Source organism: Selaginella moellendorffii, unplaced genomic scaffold (genome assembly GCF_000143415.4).
Source record: "Selaginella moellendorffii unplaced genomic scaffold, v1.0 SELMOscaffold_41, whole genome shotgun sequence".
NCBI classification, from domain to species: Eukaryota; Viridiplantae; Streptophyta; class Lycopodiopsida; order Selaginellales; family Selaginellaceae; genus Selaginella; species Selaginella moellendorffii.
The window spans coordinates 1537453-1554930 of record NW_003314302.1 but is presented as its reverse complement, the minus strand read 5'-3'; the positions used below and the strand labels follow the sequence as shown (position 1 = coordinate 1554930).

Sequence of the window (17478 nt, the reverse complement as noted above, 5' to 3'; positions counted from 1 at the left end):
GATGGTAACCAGTGCTAAAATTTAGCACAAATAACTATAAGAATAAATGCTTATATTTTGAAATTGAATTTTTAGAATTAATTGTGTAATACACTTTATCTCTCTCCCTTTAATCAATTAGAAAAGGGGAAATTGCTTAAATGGGTATTTTATCCCTATATATCCCTTAAAGTTCCAAAAATTCATACTGATAATATATATAATTTTCATTTTATAATCACATAAGCTATACTCACCCTCTTTAAAGATATCAATGTCTGTGTGAAATAATTGGTCATCCCCTCATATTGTAATCTTATATTAGATCCCTTTGTCTGTAGATGTTTTACATGACAAATAGCATATTTATAAATGCATGATTTTAATTTTAAGGGTAAGAATATATTTTTCTCAAGGGCATATTATATTTTAAGTAACCATTAATTAATAAAAATCAAACCCATACTATGTACTCCGATACTATATGTAGCATAAATTGAAAAAGAGGTAATTACATAATAAACAAGCTCTTAATGCATAAAGAGACTTGCCAATATAGTTTCACAACAAAATTATTTGAAATATAAGACCATCTTTTTGGCTTTGGCTTTTAATGTGTATTTTATCCCTATATATTTTTTAAAGTTTTAAAGATCACAATGACAATATATCTAAATCTCACATGAGTTACAAATTGTAATTATATTGTTTTTTACAATTTATATTGATTTATTAGAATCTATAAACTATGATCTTAGATCCAATAAAAATTATTTTAAAAAAAACTAATTGGGTTAATTACTAAATATTCAGAAAACTAACAGATTCATAATAACTTAATTATATGAAGATATAGATTTTCTATGAATGATGTTGAAATTTAGAATTCACCAATCTTATTACTAAATTTTGTATTGAACCTACTTATATAATGCGATACCAAAATTTTAAGATTCACCAATCTTTTGTATATTTAAATCTATAAATCAATTTATATAATACATATACATATACATTGTTTATGGGCAGATTACCATAAAATTTGTGGTCTGCTAATGACCCGTAATAAGTTCTGCACTCAGAAAATTATCAGGAATCACCATCTCCGCCAAAAACATAACCCCATATCTGGAAGAAAAAATCTGAGTGCTTCGAGTCCAAAAATCTTGAAAACTCTTAGTTTAGTCACTGGCTTCCTCAGCAACTTCACCAAGCTTTGGTCTCATCCTTTCCAACATCTCCCTTCCCAGATCCCTCAGCCAGGTACTATCCACCTTGTGTTCCCTGTTCAGTTTCTCGCGAAGATCAGGATGAACTCGAAACCATTCACCCAGCAGCCTGTGAACATGAGCACGGATACACTTGTCCGGAGCCGGATACTTCTCGCACTGATCCAAGTATTCCATGAGCAAAGTCACAGGATCGATCATAAGTTTACTCGACCCCTGCTCGTCGTCCTCGCTGTCACTGGGTTTGAAAGTTCTGTATCCAGCAAAGAGCGCTGGATTCTCGAGCAGTGATTCCGCAGACAAAACACCGTCCACTCCTGTTTCCTGGATGCATCTCTCGGCGTCTTCCAGCGAGCGAATGTTTCCATTCGCCAAAACGGGAATTCGCAAAGCCTGCTTCACTGCTCGGATCACCTCCCAGTCGGCTCTCACTGTTCTCGAGCACTTTTGCTCCCTCGTCCGGCCGTGGACTGCCAGCAGCGAGCACCCCGAGCTCTCCAGCATCTTTGCGTATGAGATGGTGTCGTCGAGGCTGGGAAACATCCGAATCTTGCACGAAACTGGAACGTCCAAGTTGGAGACGAGCTTTGTTACCAGTGCCTGAACTAGAGGTAAGTCATCCATGAGGAACGCTCCATAGTTTCCTCGCTTGGCTATCCTTTGCGGACACCTGGGATAGCCATAGCCAGCGATAAGTTATAGAGAAACCGTAGAGCTTCTTACCCCAGGTTGATGTCAATGTAGTCGCAAAATGGTTCCACGAGTTTTGCTGCTGCGAGCAACGTATCCGGGTTATTAGCACAAAATTGTATCAGCAATGGCCGATCTTCCTGCCATGACGTTGTAAGAAAACAAAAGCAGCAGAGAAAAGTAACAAAGAAAAACGAAGGCTTTTCATTTACCGGACAAGTCGTGAACTCGTAGTTTCGATATTTTCTATCTTCCGAGAAGAGACGAGCGTGGAGCATTGGAGTGTAGGCTCCAGTGGCCCCATATTTTCTACACAGCATCCGGAAGGGCAGCTCGGATTGATCCACCATGGGCGCCACCATGAACTTCGGAGCTCCAATGCGTCTCCAGTGATCCCACGACCTCTCAATGTGACGAGACAGTGAGAACGAGTTGCGTGGTAGCTCAGCCTCCAAATCTAGACGAAATTTTGAGATCGAGAACAGAAAATCACTGTTCTTACCAGGCTCTGCGGCGGCGCAGTGGAATCCATTGAGCTGAAAGGCATATGAGAGAGAAATCTAGCAGCTAGAGTTGCCTTACCTGCAAGGGCGCCTGCGCGGCCGCCACCGCCATGGCGTCTGCCAAGAACCCTAAACCTAAATTTTAAAAAACACCCGCGAATTAGCCCTAGATTCCACCAGCTTTGCTGTTTGGTTGATTGATACGTCCCAGCCACAATGTTTAAAGCTTGTGTCTTTGTGCGTTTTTTGTATGGATCGATCCTGCATAGAATGTAGCTGACAAGAAATCTATCGTTTTGTGGCATGTTGCAAATTTAAGGAGGTGTTGCTTTTGTGGGGTCTCATTGTCTCAATCCCCCACCGAGAAAATTCTCGGGGAACCAGTTTAACGCCTTCGTCCGTGTCGGAGTTCAATGCAATCTTCGCAAGGATCGAGCCCAACCTAAGTGTTGGATGGATTCAATTCTCACTTGGCAACACTCGATCCATAGATTGGAGAGGGGGAAGATTCTAACCAACCAAATTCTATCCCCAAGGAAAAACCAAATATTTAGAAAAGCATCACGTCCATTTCCATCACTTTCAAGTCGTATCGATCCAGTTTCAAGTAAGGACATTTGCAACCAAAGATGGAGCCTTTGTTGGTGTTGAGGGACAACGACACCTCTCTCGAAACACGACTCTTTCTTCGTTCGTTCAAGGAAAAAAAAATGACTCTGACTAGGTTCTAAGCGGAAAAGGGATTAGATTGCGTGCGAGTTTTGTTATTATAGGACACAACATAAATCCGTGTTCACCGTCTGTGTGGACAACAATGAAAGAAAGAAAGAACTCCAATTTTTTTTTTCTTCGTGGGGACTTTCGGCGTGAGAATCATTCAAGGATGAATCGATCTTCACATCTTTCTCACTCTCTGATCGTTGCGTGTCCGTGTCGTAAATCTACTGCTTTGTTGCCAAAGGGGGCCATAAGATCGAGACTGAAAATCTGATCAGACAACGAAACTTGGCCACGGCTTTTTCCAAATATACACGTCGATACCAGTGGGCTCTTTGATATACGTGTTGAGCTTCCATAGGAGATGACGTTGAGCTTGTGATCACGCCGTGATCTCACTCACGATTTATATACTATTATATAAACTTGGCCGTCATAAAGGAACTCACCAACAAGACCTTTTAATAATAACAAACAAAGAAAGAAAGAAAATGTAAACGCTGGTGTCAATAATCACAAGTTGTTGATGCCACAAAAATTGAACCTTCGTAACGGCCCGGGTCATTGTATTTCATCAAGCAGTCCCACAAAAATAAAATTCCATCAACCCAAGGCCAAGATCAAAGACAAAAACTACCACCACGACAACAACTTTCCAGACCCTACAAAAAGGTTGACAGGCAAACAAACACACTAGGGATGAATAATGTTCTAAGTTGGTCAAACAAGATGCCAAGTTTCACGTTATCGAAAGATGTTTTGTTTGATTGATTGAGTGATGTTGTGTGAAAACTTGGGGATCGTATAATCTAGGCATGGAAGTTTGGAGTATTGCGTAGAGGCCCTAGATTTGGGCCGACACTGAGGTGTTAAAGTTTCCAGGGAAACGGCCAATTTGGCTGTTTTGCAACAATGGCAAATGTTGCACGTAACGGACATGGCCAAATTAATGACACTCGCACGGAATAGGATCTTATAACGAATCTGCTGCCGTCCATCTGGTCGATCCAAGATTTCGTCAAATCGTTGTTTGGTTGTCCAGAGGATAGATGAAAACATTAAAAAAACGCTTTAACAATGTCTAAATGGAATTTCATGGCAAGGAGAAGATTTTGGCGGTGGTAGAAACCGGAAAAGTATTTGTGTGAATAAAGAGCTGGGCACATGTTTCATGCAGGTAGAAAGACATGTTCTTGTTATTCATTCTCAAAAGGTGAGCTAGGATTTTATATTTATTATTACTATTGTTATTTTATTTATTCTTATTATTATTTGCTTTCTTTCTATTCAAGAAGTTTCTCTACGAAACGAAACGTTCTCTCTTGTTAGGACCACACCACCATTCGAGAACAAAAGTCCAGAAGAATTTAGGGCACACAACCCCCTCTTTTGACCAGAGGGAATCATGTACATTACACTATTATAATCATCTTCTTGGAATTTTAACTTGGAGTGGATTACCTGGGCCAGGAGCTCCTCTAGAATCTTAATTATAGGCCTAGAAAAAAATTGATAACAGAAAAGCGAGTCGATATAGCTCACCCAAAGTAGAAATAAAATGCCCAAAGTCAACAGTTTCAACCCTTTTGACTTGACCGTTGGATTATAACGGCGAATCGATGGTTCGCCGGCGGCCACAAGGTTACATTTCACCTGCTGACGTGGGGCCTACGTGGCCAGCCGCGGCATCTCCAAAGCATATTCTACGAAGAAAATCTCTATTTTCTTGAGGTTTGATTTAAAAGCTTGTAGCGGTGAGACGTCCGGAATTTTGCGCCTTCCATCGATCGATCGATCTCTCGCTGCGATTGAGTTGCTTCTCATCGATCCATCCACGGTGTAATCCTCTCCTCTCTTGTTTCTTCTTTCTTGCCCTCGCGCGACGCCATCGATCGATTTCTTTCTTGGATAACTTGCTCGATCGATCGATACCGGCATTTCGATCGGCGCTGTGAAACGCAAGGGCGCGGCGGCAGCGCGGGCAAGAAGATTTCCAGTTCATGACTGTCCAGATCGGTGGGAGCTCGTGCAAGGGGATCATCGCTGGAAGCTATGCGCTGGATTTGATGGGAGAGCGCGACGCATCCAGCAGCAAGCCAGCGATTATGGAGGAAAATCTTTCTGTGGATCTTGAGGAGGAGGAGGAGGAGGATCATCGGCGACTGCAATGGAAGCGGCCTCGAATCGAATACCAGGACGCGGCGGGGGCGGCCGGGGCAGCAATGAGCGACGAGACGGAGAGCTCGCAGCGCAAGGGCGGCGAGAGCGCCAGCTCCAAGCTCAGTCTTTGCCCGAGAGGGCACTGGCGGCCGAGCGAAGACGAGAAATTGCGCGAGTTGGTAGCGCTCCATGGTCCACAGAACTGGAATCTCATAGCGGAGAAGCTCGAGGGACGATCAGGTAGCAAACACTCTCACAATTCCCATGTTTCTTCCTCGCTAGCATAACTTTTCTTTCGATCTTGTCACGATTCTTTCTTCTTTTCTTTGCAGGGAAGAGCTGCAGGCTAAGATGGTTCAATCAGCTCGATCCGCGAATCAATCGCCAGCCTTTCAGCGAGGAGGAGGAAGAGCGCCTCCTCGCGGCCCACACATTCCATGGGAACAAGTGGGCTCTCATCGCGCGGCTCTTCCCGGGAAGAACAGACAACGCCGTGAAGAACCACTGGCATGTCATCATGGCCAGGAAGTTCCGCGAGCGCTCCAAGCTCTACGGGCGAAGATCCAAAGCCCACTCGACTGTTACTACAATCAATGGCGCTGGCGCTGGCGCGGCTAGTACGCTTGCCACTACGCCAAGGCGTAGCGCTACGAGTAGCTTTTCAAGCCAGCGCCAAAGACTTATTGCTAGTGGAGAAGCGTCGACGTCGAGCTCGTCGGGTGCTACGTTACCATCTTGGCTAGAAAAGTACTGTGCCACTGTCACTGCTGCTCCTACTAGCACCATCACCACGCGCGCGACGGGGTTTCAAGTCCCACAGTGTCATCCAGGATCATCACGAGTAGTTCCTCTCGCAAATCCCGAGCTTCTTAAGGCGAGAGCAGGCGGCGGCATTGGATGCGAGGGCGCGAGCTTCTTCCCGACGTACCCGAGCTTGATCAAAGAAGACATTGCCAACGCTTACAACCTCGAGCTATCCAGTAAGAAGTTTGTGTGTTTCCACAAGTTCTTAGAACTTAAGTTGTGTGCGTGAGTGGTTTGCTAGGATGCTCGCAGCAGAGGAGTGGTCCAGTGATCTTCGGCCAAAGAAGGGTCGGCTACTCGAGCTTTGCTGGTTCTGGTTCGACTGCTAATGAAGCAGCTATAACTCGGCGATCCGAAACAGGCGACGGCCACGGGAAGTGGCCGTGGATGGCTCGTCCGGAGGGCTACTCGGGCTCCTTTGGGCGATCAGAGGGGCAAGCAAGCCAAAGCTGGGCGTCGGCATCGTCGACGTCGAGGGACCCGGAGTCGAGTGCGATGATAAGTCGTTCTCCCAACAACCAAACGCAGCCAGCTGACCAGCACAGACAACAGACGGTTCCTTTCATAGACTTCTTGGGGGTGGGAGCTGCTTGATCGAGATTTCAAAAGGCCACACTTCGCGAGAAGCAACTCTTCCTTCATGAGCAAAGAGAGAAAGGCACACGACTTCCCAGGTGGGGCTCGGAAGTCGGGGAATTTTGGAGGAAATGGTCAAGGGAGAGAAAACTATATTCTCGCGTTCCGAGAAGAACATGTGTAAAGCGGCTGGCTGGCCGACAGATATATATCTTTCGAAGGTGAATTTGGAGCTCTCAGACTCAAAAGGTACGTGGTTTCATTTCATTTCTTTCTTCTTTGGACGAACTTAGTGTTTTCTATCTGTGCAGAGTTATAACTAATCTGGTGAGTGTGTCTGTGTGGACACGCTCGCGCAGGGGTCCGAGGGGATTGATTGAAAGCTACGAGACGCCAGCGTTCGCACGGTCAGTCAAATCAAGTGGGGGAGGCCAAGGAGATGTGCCGCGGGGCGGCGAGGCGAAGAGATTTGATCGCTAAGAAATCCAGCTCGAACGCGCAAATCTCGTAAAGTACTACAACACTTCTTTCTCGGCTAAAGTTTGCGTGGTGTCAGTTCTCAGTGATCACGAATGATCGCGAATGATCGTCGCTCTCAGGGAGGACCCATGATTAAAGCATTGAAAACTCGAGATATTTTTTAAAATCACAGAAAAGATGGTAGAATACGTTAGTTCGTGGGGTGCACTACGTGGTGTTACAGCACAGAGGACTTGAAAAGTATATGGAACTGGCGAGGATTTTGATTGAGATGAATGTATACAGTATGATAATCTCTATATCCTCTATTCAAGTGGTATACAGTTAAGAATTGTTGGTATGTTTGACAGTAACTTATTCCAACTTTGGAGAAGCCACTTTAAATTTCTTTGTAATGTCTGTAGGCGAGGGTTTTTTTCTTAAGTTTGATGCCCTCTCAGTCAAGCAATCTTTAGTCGATCTTTGTGTGTTATTATTCTAGTGTCTCGAAGTGAGTCCTTTGATAAGAAAGAGACAGAGAGCCTCCCGTGTTTAAGACTTGTTTAACATGTCATGCTTTCCGCGAGCTCCATTTTATAAACTTTGTGGCTATGCATGATCTCCCCCAATTTGTCACATTTAGCTCATGGTTTGGAAACTCTCTCCGTGGAATCGCTGCGAAAGAAATTCACGGAGCTTTTATCGCTCGATCTCCACTCGGGGATCTTAACCTGCGCTGTGCCGCTCTAGGCAAGATTCCCTGCTGTAAACACGACCAAGAAAACCATGTGGAAATCACGTGAAGCTTTCATTCGCTGCAAACAAAGCTGTTGTGAGGCGAGAGTGACTCGTACCGGGTATGGTTTTTCTCCAGAGGCTGACGCGAGATTACACTAAGCCAGCCGTCGCTGGGCCGAGAAGAAAAACAATTTGGGAGATAAGAAAGCAACAGCTGGGCTTCCCCTACACGAAAGAAAGAAAGAAAGAAAAGAAAAGCTTTAGTCTTTGGGTGGCCACTGAAAAGCATGAGACCAACCAGCGCAAGGCAACGACAAGCAAAAGATGCTTAAATCAAAGCCACAAAACCAAATCAATCAGTCGAATGTGGATACGTACCATGAAAGAAGCGTTCAAACTAAAACGATGCCATCGGCAAAGAGTATTCTTTATAATCGCGTGACAATGATGACGTGGGAATCGATCGTTAGTGTTTAGTGGGGCGGATCTTTTGTTGTCTGTTCGTTTGACACGCAAGGGAGCGAAGACTGCAATGTAAAAACCAACAAAAAAGAAGAAGAAAAAATCAAAGATAAAAGAAAGCCGGGAAGAAGGTAAGCTTTTGAGTCACAAAGACGGAGAGATTAAACAAGTAACAACATGTTGAAGCTTTTCAAGACAGACCTCAGCATTCGCTGGTTTGAATAATCGGATGCCCGGATCCGCTGTTCTGGCGATGATGATTGAGAACGAAATTTTTGCTGTCCAAATACCATATAGGAACCCTGTTCAACCAAGTAGCGCCTCACTGCTTGACTAGGCTGACATGAAAGATCGAGACGAACCTGGAGGCGTGGAAGTCACCTCCTCGTTCTTGACATAAGCCTGCCATAACAAACAATTTAGTTCCAGCAGCTATAATATAGCGCAACGATTGTTACCTCATCACACCTCATCTCCCAGAAGAAATTTCTCTCTTGGCAGGACCACCAGGAGCAAACGTGCCGGCTTTCATCTCGTCGATGTTGGAGATTCGGACCATTCTTCCGCAGAGGCTGCTGGCAAGTATGAACATTTGAGTCCTGCTACCGGAGACACGACTAATGACTTGGCATTCATATCCCAGTCTCTGTTAAATCTCAGAAACGGAGTTCTGAGGTCCAACTTGGGACTCGAGAGGCTGTGCTAGCACGCTACTCGTTTATGATCGGGAAAGTGGTATTCTCCTTTAGGAATTTTTTTAATCAATGGTTACGATTATAATGATTCAATCCTATATTCTTATCGTATGAGTAAACAGCATGGCATTGGGCATTTTGATTTCTTGTATCCTAAGATCTAGTTTACTATTGAACTTAGATTTAGACTTCACTAACATTCTTAATTCTTGCTCTTCGTATTTAAAATTTGTCTTTTATGTTGTTCTTATTAACTATAATGTTAACATATTAACTAGATCAAACAGCCAACTATAGATCAAACTTAAAGAACTACAGTCACATAAGGTTTATATTATGGTGTTGATTGACTTTATATTGATGTGGTGTTACTACCTCTAACTAATGTGGGAATGCTATTTAAACTTACTTTTCTCTTTGATGAGCTATAATTTCCAGATAATATAAGACATGATTGCAATTTTGATTAAAGTGTTATGAAATTGTTCAAGTATCAAATTTGTGGGAAGATGATGTTGAAGAATTCATGAATAGTGTTGAGAGTTTAAAGATCTTGCAAAATATTTATCACTTATTAGATTTTTTAAAACTTGATTTTGTTATTTGTGTTGCTGATAATATAATTTTATTGTGTTAGTAAATTTCCTGATTATTTTTAAAGTCTATTTTGAATATTTTGTTGTAATATTCAGTTGTTGTTAATTTCATTTATTTTGATATTTCTCTGAGAAATTATTTATTCTTTTATTTTCTGTATTAAATAGTGTTGAAATTATTTGGCTATAAGGTTTTAGAAAAGATAAAAATATCTATATGAACATAATAAATTCAAATAATTTATATGAATAGATAGTAAAGATGTGCTAAAATGTTTAGCAATGGAACCTACCCATATACAGATGTTATAAATCAAGAGTATGGAGCAATTAATATACAAGGTATGACATGTCATTTTGTTTTTAATTCCAACATTTTCAAAAATAATGCAGAATCAAATATATTTTTCACAAATGGAATTCATGGCACCATACCTCTAAATTATTTTCATCTCCAGGGCGTAAGTATTACTACTTTGTGCTATAATAGTATGCTTTTGACTAAAAGAGACCTAATGTGTTCTTGAAGAGCCATCATATATTCTTAAATGTAAAAATTGTGTCCATTGTGATGACCTTTTCCCTCCTTGCACAGCTATAGAATATAAAATGGAAGAGAAATTTTTATTTTTTATTTTTTTTATTGATGATGAACTCTTACAATCCAATGAAATCGATACAGTTCACAAATACTACTTAAAAAGTGGTTATCTTCTTAAAAGTGGTTCCGAATGTAGTTTAACCCCCTTATAATATGAGCACATATGTGCTAAAATAAATATTTATTTTTGTGGTGGAAAAGATTACCAAGTTTATTGCTCTATTAAAATAAAAAATTTATCCATATGCTAATAAATATTTTTTTTAGCAATCCTACAAGAGTTATGACAATGAGGAAGAGGAAGTGGACTTAAAAGGGATTTGGGGAACTCCATGTATGGAGAATATAGATCATAAAGTATAGAAAATACAGAAGGCAATTTCGATGGTTAGTGCTTCTTCACCATCAAAGTTTTTTAGAATTAAATTTTATAATGCACCACCTCAGCATGAAATTTGAATTTGAACAGCCATTTGGTACTGCCGTCTTGCCTACTGGTAATGGAACTAAATCCTATACCTGGTATTCAAGTAGTGAGTGGTACTCCTCCTCCATGGCTGCTCGCAATTGCTTCGCCTCTGGAGAAGTAAGATCTTCCTGGACAGACTTTGGCTCAACCATAGCACATCCTACTGCCGCAAAATATTTGTGTCCATGCTGGGGATTGGACTCACGAGACTCTATGGCACGCTGTGACAAGTAACGGACTCTGCCGCGAGTGTCACAGTCTGAAAGGGACGAGAAGACGATGGCATAGCTGCTGGCGACTGAGGAGCTGCTGGCACTGTGGCTGCTGCACCATCATCACCAGGCTCAGAAAAAAGTGTACCGAACCTCAAACCATCGTCAAAGGGCGGAGACTGCTCCTCTTCTTGCTGTGGCGGCTGCTGCGCCTAATTCCTCCAAGTAAAATTGGCGATGTGTTTGGATATGCTTGAATGTAGAGTTTACTCTCGTCAAAGCGAACGTCGCGACGCTCTGTATGCCTTGCTCTCCAAAGTATATCCCAGCATGATGCACGGTAGACTCTTCGCTTCCAATTTACGTCTGTGCTTGTTCATCACTCGAGACAGCCAAATACTCCAAGATAGCTGATGGAAGATGGATGGCCACTCCATAACTGGAACGGTACTACAGATCCTTGAAGGGCCTGAGTGGCATTCCGGCATGGAGAAGCATACTGCGAGCACTGTTGAGCAGTGTTCTATTCATGCGCTCGGCAGCTCCATTTTGTTGTGGAGTATCTGGTGCTGTGAATTCCTGGATGGCTTCTCACGATATGTGGTGGTGCGGTTGATGGCGAGAAAGTCAGAGGTCTTGGACCATTTAAAAATCTACAAGGTCTCGGCAGCAAAATCTTCTCAGCCATCAGCTTCAGGTTCGTCGCAGTGATCGTGGAGGAGAATACATGTCCAAAGCCTTCACCAAATTATGCCAGGACAGTGGAATTCATCATGAAAGTGGCAAAATACTTCTTGTGCTGGTGACTTGGGACATGTAGCGGACCGCACACATCTGAATGGACAAGCTGCAACACTTGATTACTTCCGCTTGTTGAATGCTGTGGTAATGGCGTCCTGGTCTGCTTGCCGAGAATACATGCCTCACAAAACTCGAGATTTCCTGTGAGTCCATGTTGTGAGCCAACAATTGTCTTGACGGCTCCTTCATGGATGTGTCCCAGTCGCTCATGCCAAAGTTGCATGTTTCCTGGGCGAATGATATGGATCTTATTTATAAATATGATCTTGCTCGGTTTGGGCCTTCATCATTCAGCAGCAATGCTTGCATCTCAACAAATGCCTTTGTTGAGCTCAGAACTTTGCTCAGTGTCTCATGTTCTGGTCATGCGGCCAAAGCATTCAGTAGAACTGCCTTTGTCTGCTTCCTTTACGACCTCAAAGAAGACTGGCAGGTGAGGAATGACAAGGCGTTGTCCTCCATGGGCATTAGACTTGGAAAGCTTCATCACCACCACCTTAACCTCACAAAGACAGCTGCTGAAAATTGGACGACCTTGAAGACCACATTTGGCAATCAAGCAAGTGAGGAAACCAAGAAACTGGAGTTGAAGTCCAGGTTTTTCAGGCTTAGAATGGGATCTGACGACTCTCCTGCGACATTTCTAAAGTCTATTCTGTCGTCACTGGAGGCTGATTTGAGCTCTGTCGGACAAAAATGAACGAAATCTCTTTCGCCCAGTTTTCAAAATCAGTGCCGCTAAACACCAAGGGCTGTCAGTCCTGCAAGGATTTCAACCACTGGCCAACCTTGCTGGACGATAAAGTGATTGCTCGATGTCGTTTTTCTTGCGTCTTCTTCTGCTTGTTCACACGCTGAAGAATGGCTCGTGAGTGATCGAGACTCTGCTTGCTCTCGCCAAGACTTCCTCTCCCAAGCATGTTAAACTTTGAGGCAGTTTGACTACCACTTTGTATGGTCTCCATATATAAATATTTATCATGGCCTCCACCTTAGCTCGTGGATCCAATCTGGATATTTCTACAGATTTCAGGTGTTCACAGAACACATTTGGATGGTGCCTTACTCTCCTCTATCTCTGAGGAATGACACTTGAAAGTTACATTGCTTCTTCACTCGACACACGCGCAAAGCCTATCAAGAAACAAACCATTTGTTAGTGACAAGCAACGAGAATTGTTACCTCATCTAGTCTCCTAGAAGATTTTCTTCCTTCTTTCCTTGGCACGGCCACCCTGCGTTCTCTCGAGCACCTTTCTACTCATTGTGATATAGCCTTCGTCTTTGATACCTGGCATTTCCCGGGGTCTGTAATACAGTTTCCGCCGTGCCATGTCACCCCGGAGCTCGAACACCTCGCGCTCGTTGTTAAACCTCTCGTTCAACCGGATGAGCTCGTCGTAAGTTACCAGATCTGGGAGCAGTCCCAGCTCTCTCATCTTCCTGTGAGCCTCGTTGGCGTCGTTCACCATGTCCGCCATCGCGAGAACGCCAACGTACGCGTTGTAAGTCATGGCACACGGCTTGTGGCCCCTGTTCTCGAGCTCGTCGAAAAGCTTGCAAGCGGTCTTCACCTTTCGGTGCCTTCCCAAGTTGTGGAGAAGCGCACTGTACGTGTAGCCGTCTGCTTGAAGCCCGCAGCTCTCCAGATCCTGGAGCAGCTTAAACGCGCCCTTGAAATCGCCAGTCTCCCCGAGCATGGCCATGAGCTTGTTGTACGTCACCAGGTCGGGCGTAAGGCCGTTGGCTTTCATCTCCTCGAGCGTGTCCTGAGCCTGGAAGAGCTTTGCGTGCCTGGCCAGGAGAGCCACCATTGTCCTGTACGTGACTTGGTCCGGAGCAAAAGAGTTGGCCTTCATCTCCTTGAACAGCGAAAACGCATGCAGCACGTCGTCGATATTGGCGAAGCCACAGATGAGAGAGTTGTAGATGCGCTGGTGAACGTAGCCACTCACGTCCCGGAGGCCACGGAAGAGGAGGTACGCGGAATCCATCCTTCCCGACCGGACATAGGAGAAGATAATGCTGGTGAACACCGCGACGCTGAGTGGCTTCCCCCGCTGTGCCATCTGTTTGAAGAAATCCAGCGTCTGCCGAACATCTCCACACTTGAACAGCAAGTTCACCATGCTGCTGTGAACGACGATGTCCGGACTACATCCACAGTCCATCATCTCGAGAAACAGCCTGCAAGGCTCGGCTATGTCACTTCCATCCCCAGCGTTGGTGATGAGAATCGAGTACGTGACACAGTCTGGAGAGATGCCGTCTTCCTCTTTCATCGCTAAGAAAAGCTTCCAGGCAGCGTACCTCCGACCATTCTTGCACAGAACTGCCAGTAGCGAGTTGTAAGTGACCAGCTCTGGCTTGAGGCCCCGCTTGCTAATCTCTTGGAAGACCGAACAAGCACGATCTACGTACCCGGCCTTTCCCAAACAATCGATGAGCATGTTGTGTATCACCAGGCTTGGTTCCATTCTCTCTTGGATCATCTGCTCGTAGTGAACTATCGCATCACCCGGACGATTTGCTTGACAGTGGCCCGAAACCAAGCTGGTGTAGACGTAAAAGTCGGCCTTGTTTCCACCCTCCTCCATCTCTTTCATCAGCTCCTCAGCCAAGTCCATCCTCTTTGCTCGAGCTAGAGCAAGGATGCCGGCCTTGTAGACTTTGAATCGATCCTCGCTGCTCTCCACACGCATTCGTGCCCGAAGCTCTGATGCCTGGCTATGAAATCCATTCGCAGCCAGCACGTTGACGCAGTACTCGTACAAGCCCAGCGATGGAGACCACCCAACCTTGTGGCTCCTCGCAAAAACCTCTAGCATCTCTTGCAGCTGCTGTGCTTCCCCATGTCGTCGAACCAAGGCTTCCAAAAGCCACCCTGCCGGAACCATCACTTTACCGTAGCAAGCGAGCAAAATACCCAGTGTCGCTCGATCTGGAGCAGCGAGCTCTATATTTTCTCGCATTTCGTCCATGAGACTCCCAATCTCCTGGAACCGATTAAACTCGGCCAAAACACAGAGGACCGCGTTGTATTCTCTTGTGCCGTGCCTGTGTCCTCTAAGATTCGAGGCGGCATACCTGAAGAAGGCGATGCAAGCATCCGGATTATCCCCAAGCCGGGCGAGAATCTCCGCGACGCTCGACGACTCCACCAAGAACCCTAATCCCTGATTCTGCCACAGCTGCCAGCTGCCGCTGCTCCTCACCAGGCGCAGCGCGCTGGCCACGGACTGCGACGGCCGCTGGTGCCAGACATCGGCATTGATCCTGGGGAGCGCGGGATCCTCGTCCAGGAAGAGAGGAGGGGATTTTCGCGGCGGAGGAAGACACGGCTGTGGCCGCCGTACCTCGAAGAGCTGATCCAGGCTCCTCTCCAGCATCTGCCGCGGCACCGATCGGGAGAAATGGCGCTTCCGGGTGAGGATCCATAGCATCGCATCGCCTAAAACCCTAGTCCCCCAACGAAATGGCGGGAGTGTAAAGCATATTCCTCCCAAAACCCCTAACAGAATATCCAGATGTCCTGATGCTACATTTGAGTCTCACCACAAAGAATCTGAGTTCTTCGGTTTTCCTTGTACCGTGTCCTTGTAAGAGTTCTTCGGTTTTCCAAGAGAAAACATCTTGTTCGGAAAACAGTTCTTGTTCCTCGTACAAACAGCTCCCCAGTGAGCTCAAAGAACTTCAAGTTTATTTCCTAAATGCTTGTTTGTACACATTTAAGATCAATAGGAATGGTGATGTGAGTGGCCAAGTTAGAAATCCTCCATTGTGTCTATTTGCCTTGCATTGTCCAAGCTACACCCAAAGAGTTTATTGAGAGTTTTTGTGTCTGCCAGGTTTGATTTTTTAGTACAAGATCCTTTGTTAGTGTCACCAGCTACAATAAGTATATTCAAATTATCACAACCTATGGAGCTCCAGCTGCTCAGAATATGAGTAGTGTGTGTAATAAGAAAATGCATAGGCAGGTTTATCTTAGTGTATGTATTCATAACTTTATTGTCCATAACACTATTCTACTTTTAAGTTTATTTCCTACTACCACATAAACATTAAGCTCAATTAGTCAAACTAGAATAAAATTTCTTTAGAAAGTTTTACATCTAAATTGTAGACACACCAAACATCAGAATTTTGTACTATGTATCTTGGTTCTTATAAGATACATATTGATCAAGGTTATAGAATGTTTCTTCCATGATTATATATGGAGTTGTAACTATAAAATTACAACCCAAACCAAATATGGGGTTTTTTCTGTGGTTATGGCACAGATATTGGAAAATGGAATCACTTGCACCTTTCCATATATGCTCAATTAGATCCAAAAACATTTACACCTCAATACGATTTTAGTCTATGTTAACCAAGATCAAATCATAAACATTAACAAATGAATAATTTGGTGAAACTAGTTTGTTTTAAATAATATTTAAAGTCATAATGATATATTTCTATTTATAAATAAGATCCATATCATTAGCAAGTTTTTTGAATTTAGTCAGCATCAACAATAGCAAATATATTATATAATTTAAAAAATATTTATACAACTTAATTGAAAAACTTTTCTTACTATAAAATTTAAAAAATATTAATTTATATTATGTAGATAAGAGATGATGAGAGGAGCTCAGTTTTCTAATTGTATTTTTTAACTTTTTGTTGTTTTATGTTTAAATTAATGATTTTTTCTATTTTTAAGTAATTCAACAAGTGTCATTTATAAGTATACAAAAAATTAATAATTATTCATCAAGATGTCTTATTTTGTCTACAGTGATAAAATGTAATACAATACAGTATTATGTAAAAAAAAAAAAAACTTTGTTTCTAGTGATGTAAAACCAAGATTTTGTTTTTCCCTTCTTGTAATGCAATACATATTATTTATAAAACAAAATAACATTGTCCTACAATGATTAATTTTATTTACAATGCATTTTATTAAAACAAAAGACTTTGTTCTTATGTTTTCAAAACATGAGATTGCTAGAATGAGAGTGTTTTTTCTTCTAGTTTTCCTTTCATCCATTATTAATACTAACCATATCTGTATTCATGCTAAGCAATTGCCTGGATGTGGAAAAAGTTGTAACACTAATTCTGATTGTAACAGTGGTATGGATTGTCTTGCAGGGATGTGCACCAAATTATTATGTGTTTGTGGTGCATATTGTGGACCAGGAACATCGGGTTGTTATGCAAATCTTCCATGCAATCACAATTACAAATGTGTATGTCCTCCTTCCTGGAATTGGAAATACATAAATTATTGAACATTTATAAACAGTTTTCATAATTAATGTTAACACTATGTTTTGTTATTTCAATTGATTGAACAAGATATCAACAAGAAAAAGATAAACTTACTGGATATTTAAGCGTTTAGAATGGATCCCTCCAACATCACAATAAGTTTGGAATAAACCAAGCTGTGTTCAAATTTGATAATTCCAACTTAGATATGATCCAGCATATTACCGCCCAAGCTCAAAGATCTGAAATTTGAGCGCTTTTTGAAAAATGGTATGCTTCATTTGCTAGTTCGCAACTTTGACATTCTCTGTAGGCAGGCTCCTTCTTGGTCGCACTTTATCTATTCTTTCAATAATGACCTTGTCTACGTCGATGGCTACCTCACTAATGTCCATCTTTAAAGCCTTCTCTTTTAGAATTTTTACATCATAAATATCTATCGTAAATTTGCAAATCTCATTTCTCCACAAAAGATTAATATCTAGGAAAATGAACGGATTTGACTCACTACCAGTT

The 17478-nt window shown here is 43.0% G+C and overlaps 3 protein-coding genes across 4 annotated transcripts; 1 reads left to right on the top strand and 2 right to left on the bottom strand.

Annotated features, from left to right (window-relative positions):
• Positions 1–932: 932 nt before the first annotated feature.
• Positions 933–2521, bottom strand: LOC9635153 (tRNA-dihydrouridine(16/17) synthase [NAD(P)(+)]-like). The gene is made up of 5 exons (XM_002979467.2): positions 2481–2521; positions 2401–2434; positions 2111–2355; positions 1932–2038; positions 933–1878 (listed from the first exon to the last, which is right to left on the bottom strand). Exons 1-5 carry the CDS (start codon positions 2511–2513, stop codon positions 1161–1163), a joined length of 1137 nt encoding a protein of 378 aa, XP_002979513.1. The 5' UTR covers positions 2514–2521; the 3' UTR covers positions 933–1160.
• A 2341-nt stretch (positions 2522–4862) lies between these two features.
• LOC9634522 lies at positions 4863–7491 on the top strand. Of its 2 annotated transcripts, none has more exons than XM_024684610.1 (4): positions 4863–5518; positions 5611–6258; positions 6324–6907; positions 7018–7491. In XM_024684610.1, the coding sequence occupies exons 1-3, from the start codon at positions 5119–5121 to the stop codon at positions 6674–6676; spliced, it is 1401 nt and encodes a 466-aa protein (XP_024540378.1). In that variant the 5' UTR covers positions 4863–5118; the 3' UTR covers positions 6677–6907; positions 7018–7491. The 2 variants fall into 2 exon arrangements, with proteins under 2 accessions (XP_024540378.1, XP_002979626.2); XM_002979580.2 differs by having other exon boundaries at positions 6970–7491.
• Positions 7492–12379: 4888 nt separating this feature from the next.
• Positions 12380–15153, bottom strand: LOC9634521 (pentatricopeptide repeat-containing protein At3g06920). The gene is made up of 2 exons (XM_002979466.2): positions 12875–15153; positions 12380–12825 (listed from the first exon to the last, which is right to left on the bottom strand). The coding sequence occupies exon 1, from the start codon at positions 15132–15134 to the stop codon at positions 12888–12890; it is 2247 nt and encodes a 748-aa protein (XP_002979512.2). The 5' UTR covers positions 15135–15153; the 3' UTR covers positions 12380–12825; positions 12875–12887.
• Between the last annotated feature and the right edge of the window lie 2325 nt (positions 15154–17478).

Bases quoted from the DNA above. Each gene is read 5' to 3' on its own strand.
- LOC9635153 (XM_002979467.2), bottom strand. From the start codon at position 2,513: ATGGCGGTGGCGGCCGCGCAGGCGCCCTTGCAG. The intron at 2,435-2,480 runs GTAAGGCAACTC...TATGCCTTTCAG, and splicing joins CCGCGCAGGCGCCCTTGCAG to CTCAATGGATTCCACTGCGC. The intron at 2,039-2,110 runs GTAAATGAAAAG...ACGTCATGGCAG, and splicing joins ACGAGTTCACGACTTGTCCG to GAAGATCGGCCATTGCTGAT.
- LOC9634522 (XM_024684610.1), top strand. From the start codon at position 5,119: ATGACTGTCCAGATCGGTGGGAGCTCGTGCAAGGGGATCATCGCTGGA. The intron at 5,519-5,610 runs GTAGCAAACACT...TTTTCTTTGCAG, and splicing joins GAAGCTCGAGGGACGATCAG to GGAAGAGCTGCAGGCTAAGA. The intron at 6,259-6,323 runs GTAAGAAGTTTG...GTGGTTTGCTAG, and splicing joins TTACAACCTCGAGCTATCCA to GATGCTCGCAGCAGAGGAGT.
- LOC9634521 (XM_002979466.2), bottom strand. From the start codon at position 15,134: ATGCTATGGATCCTCACCCGGAAGCGCCATTTCTCCCGATCGGTGCCG.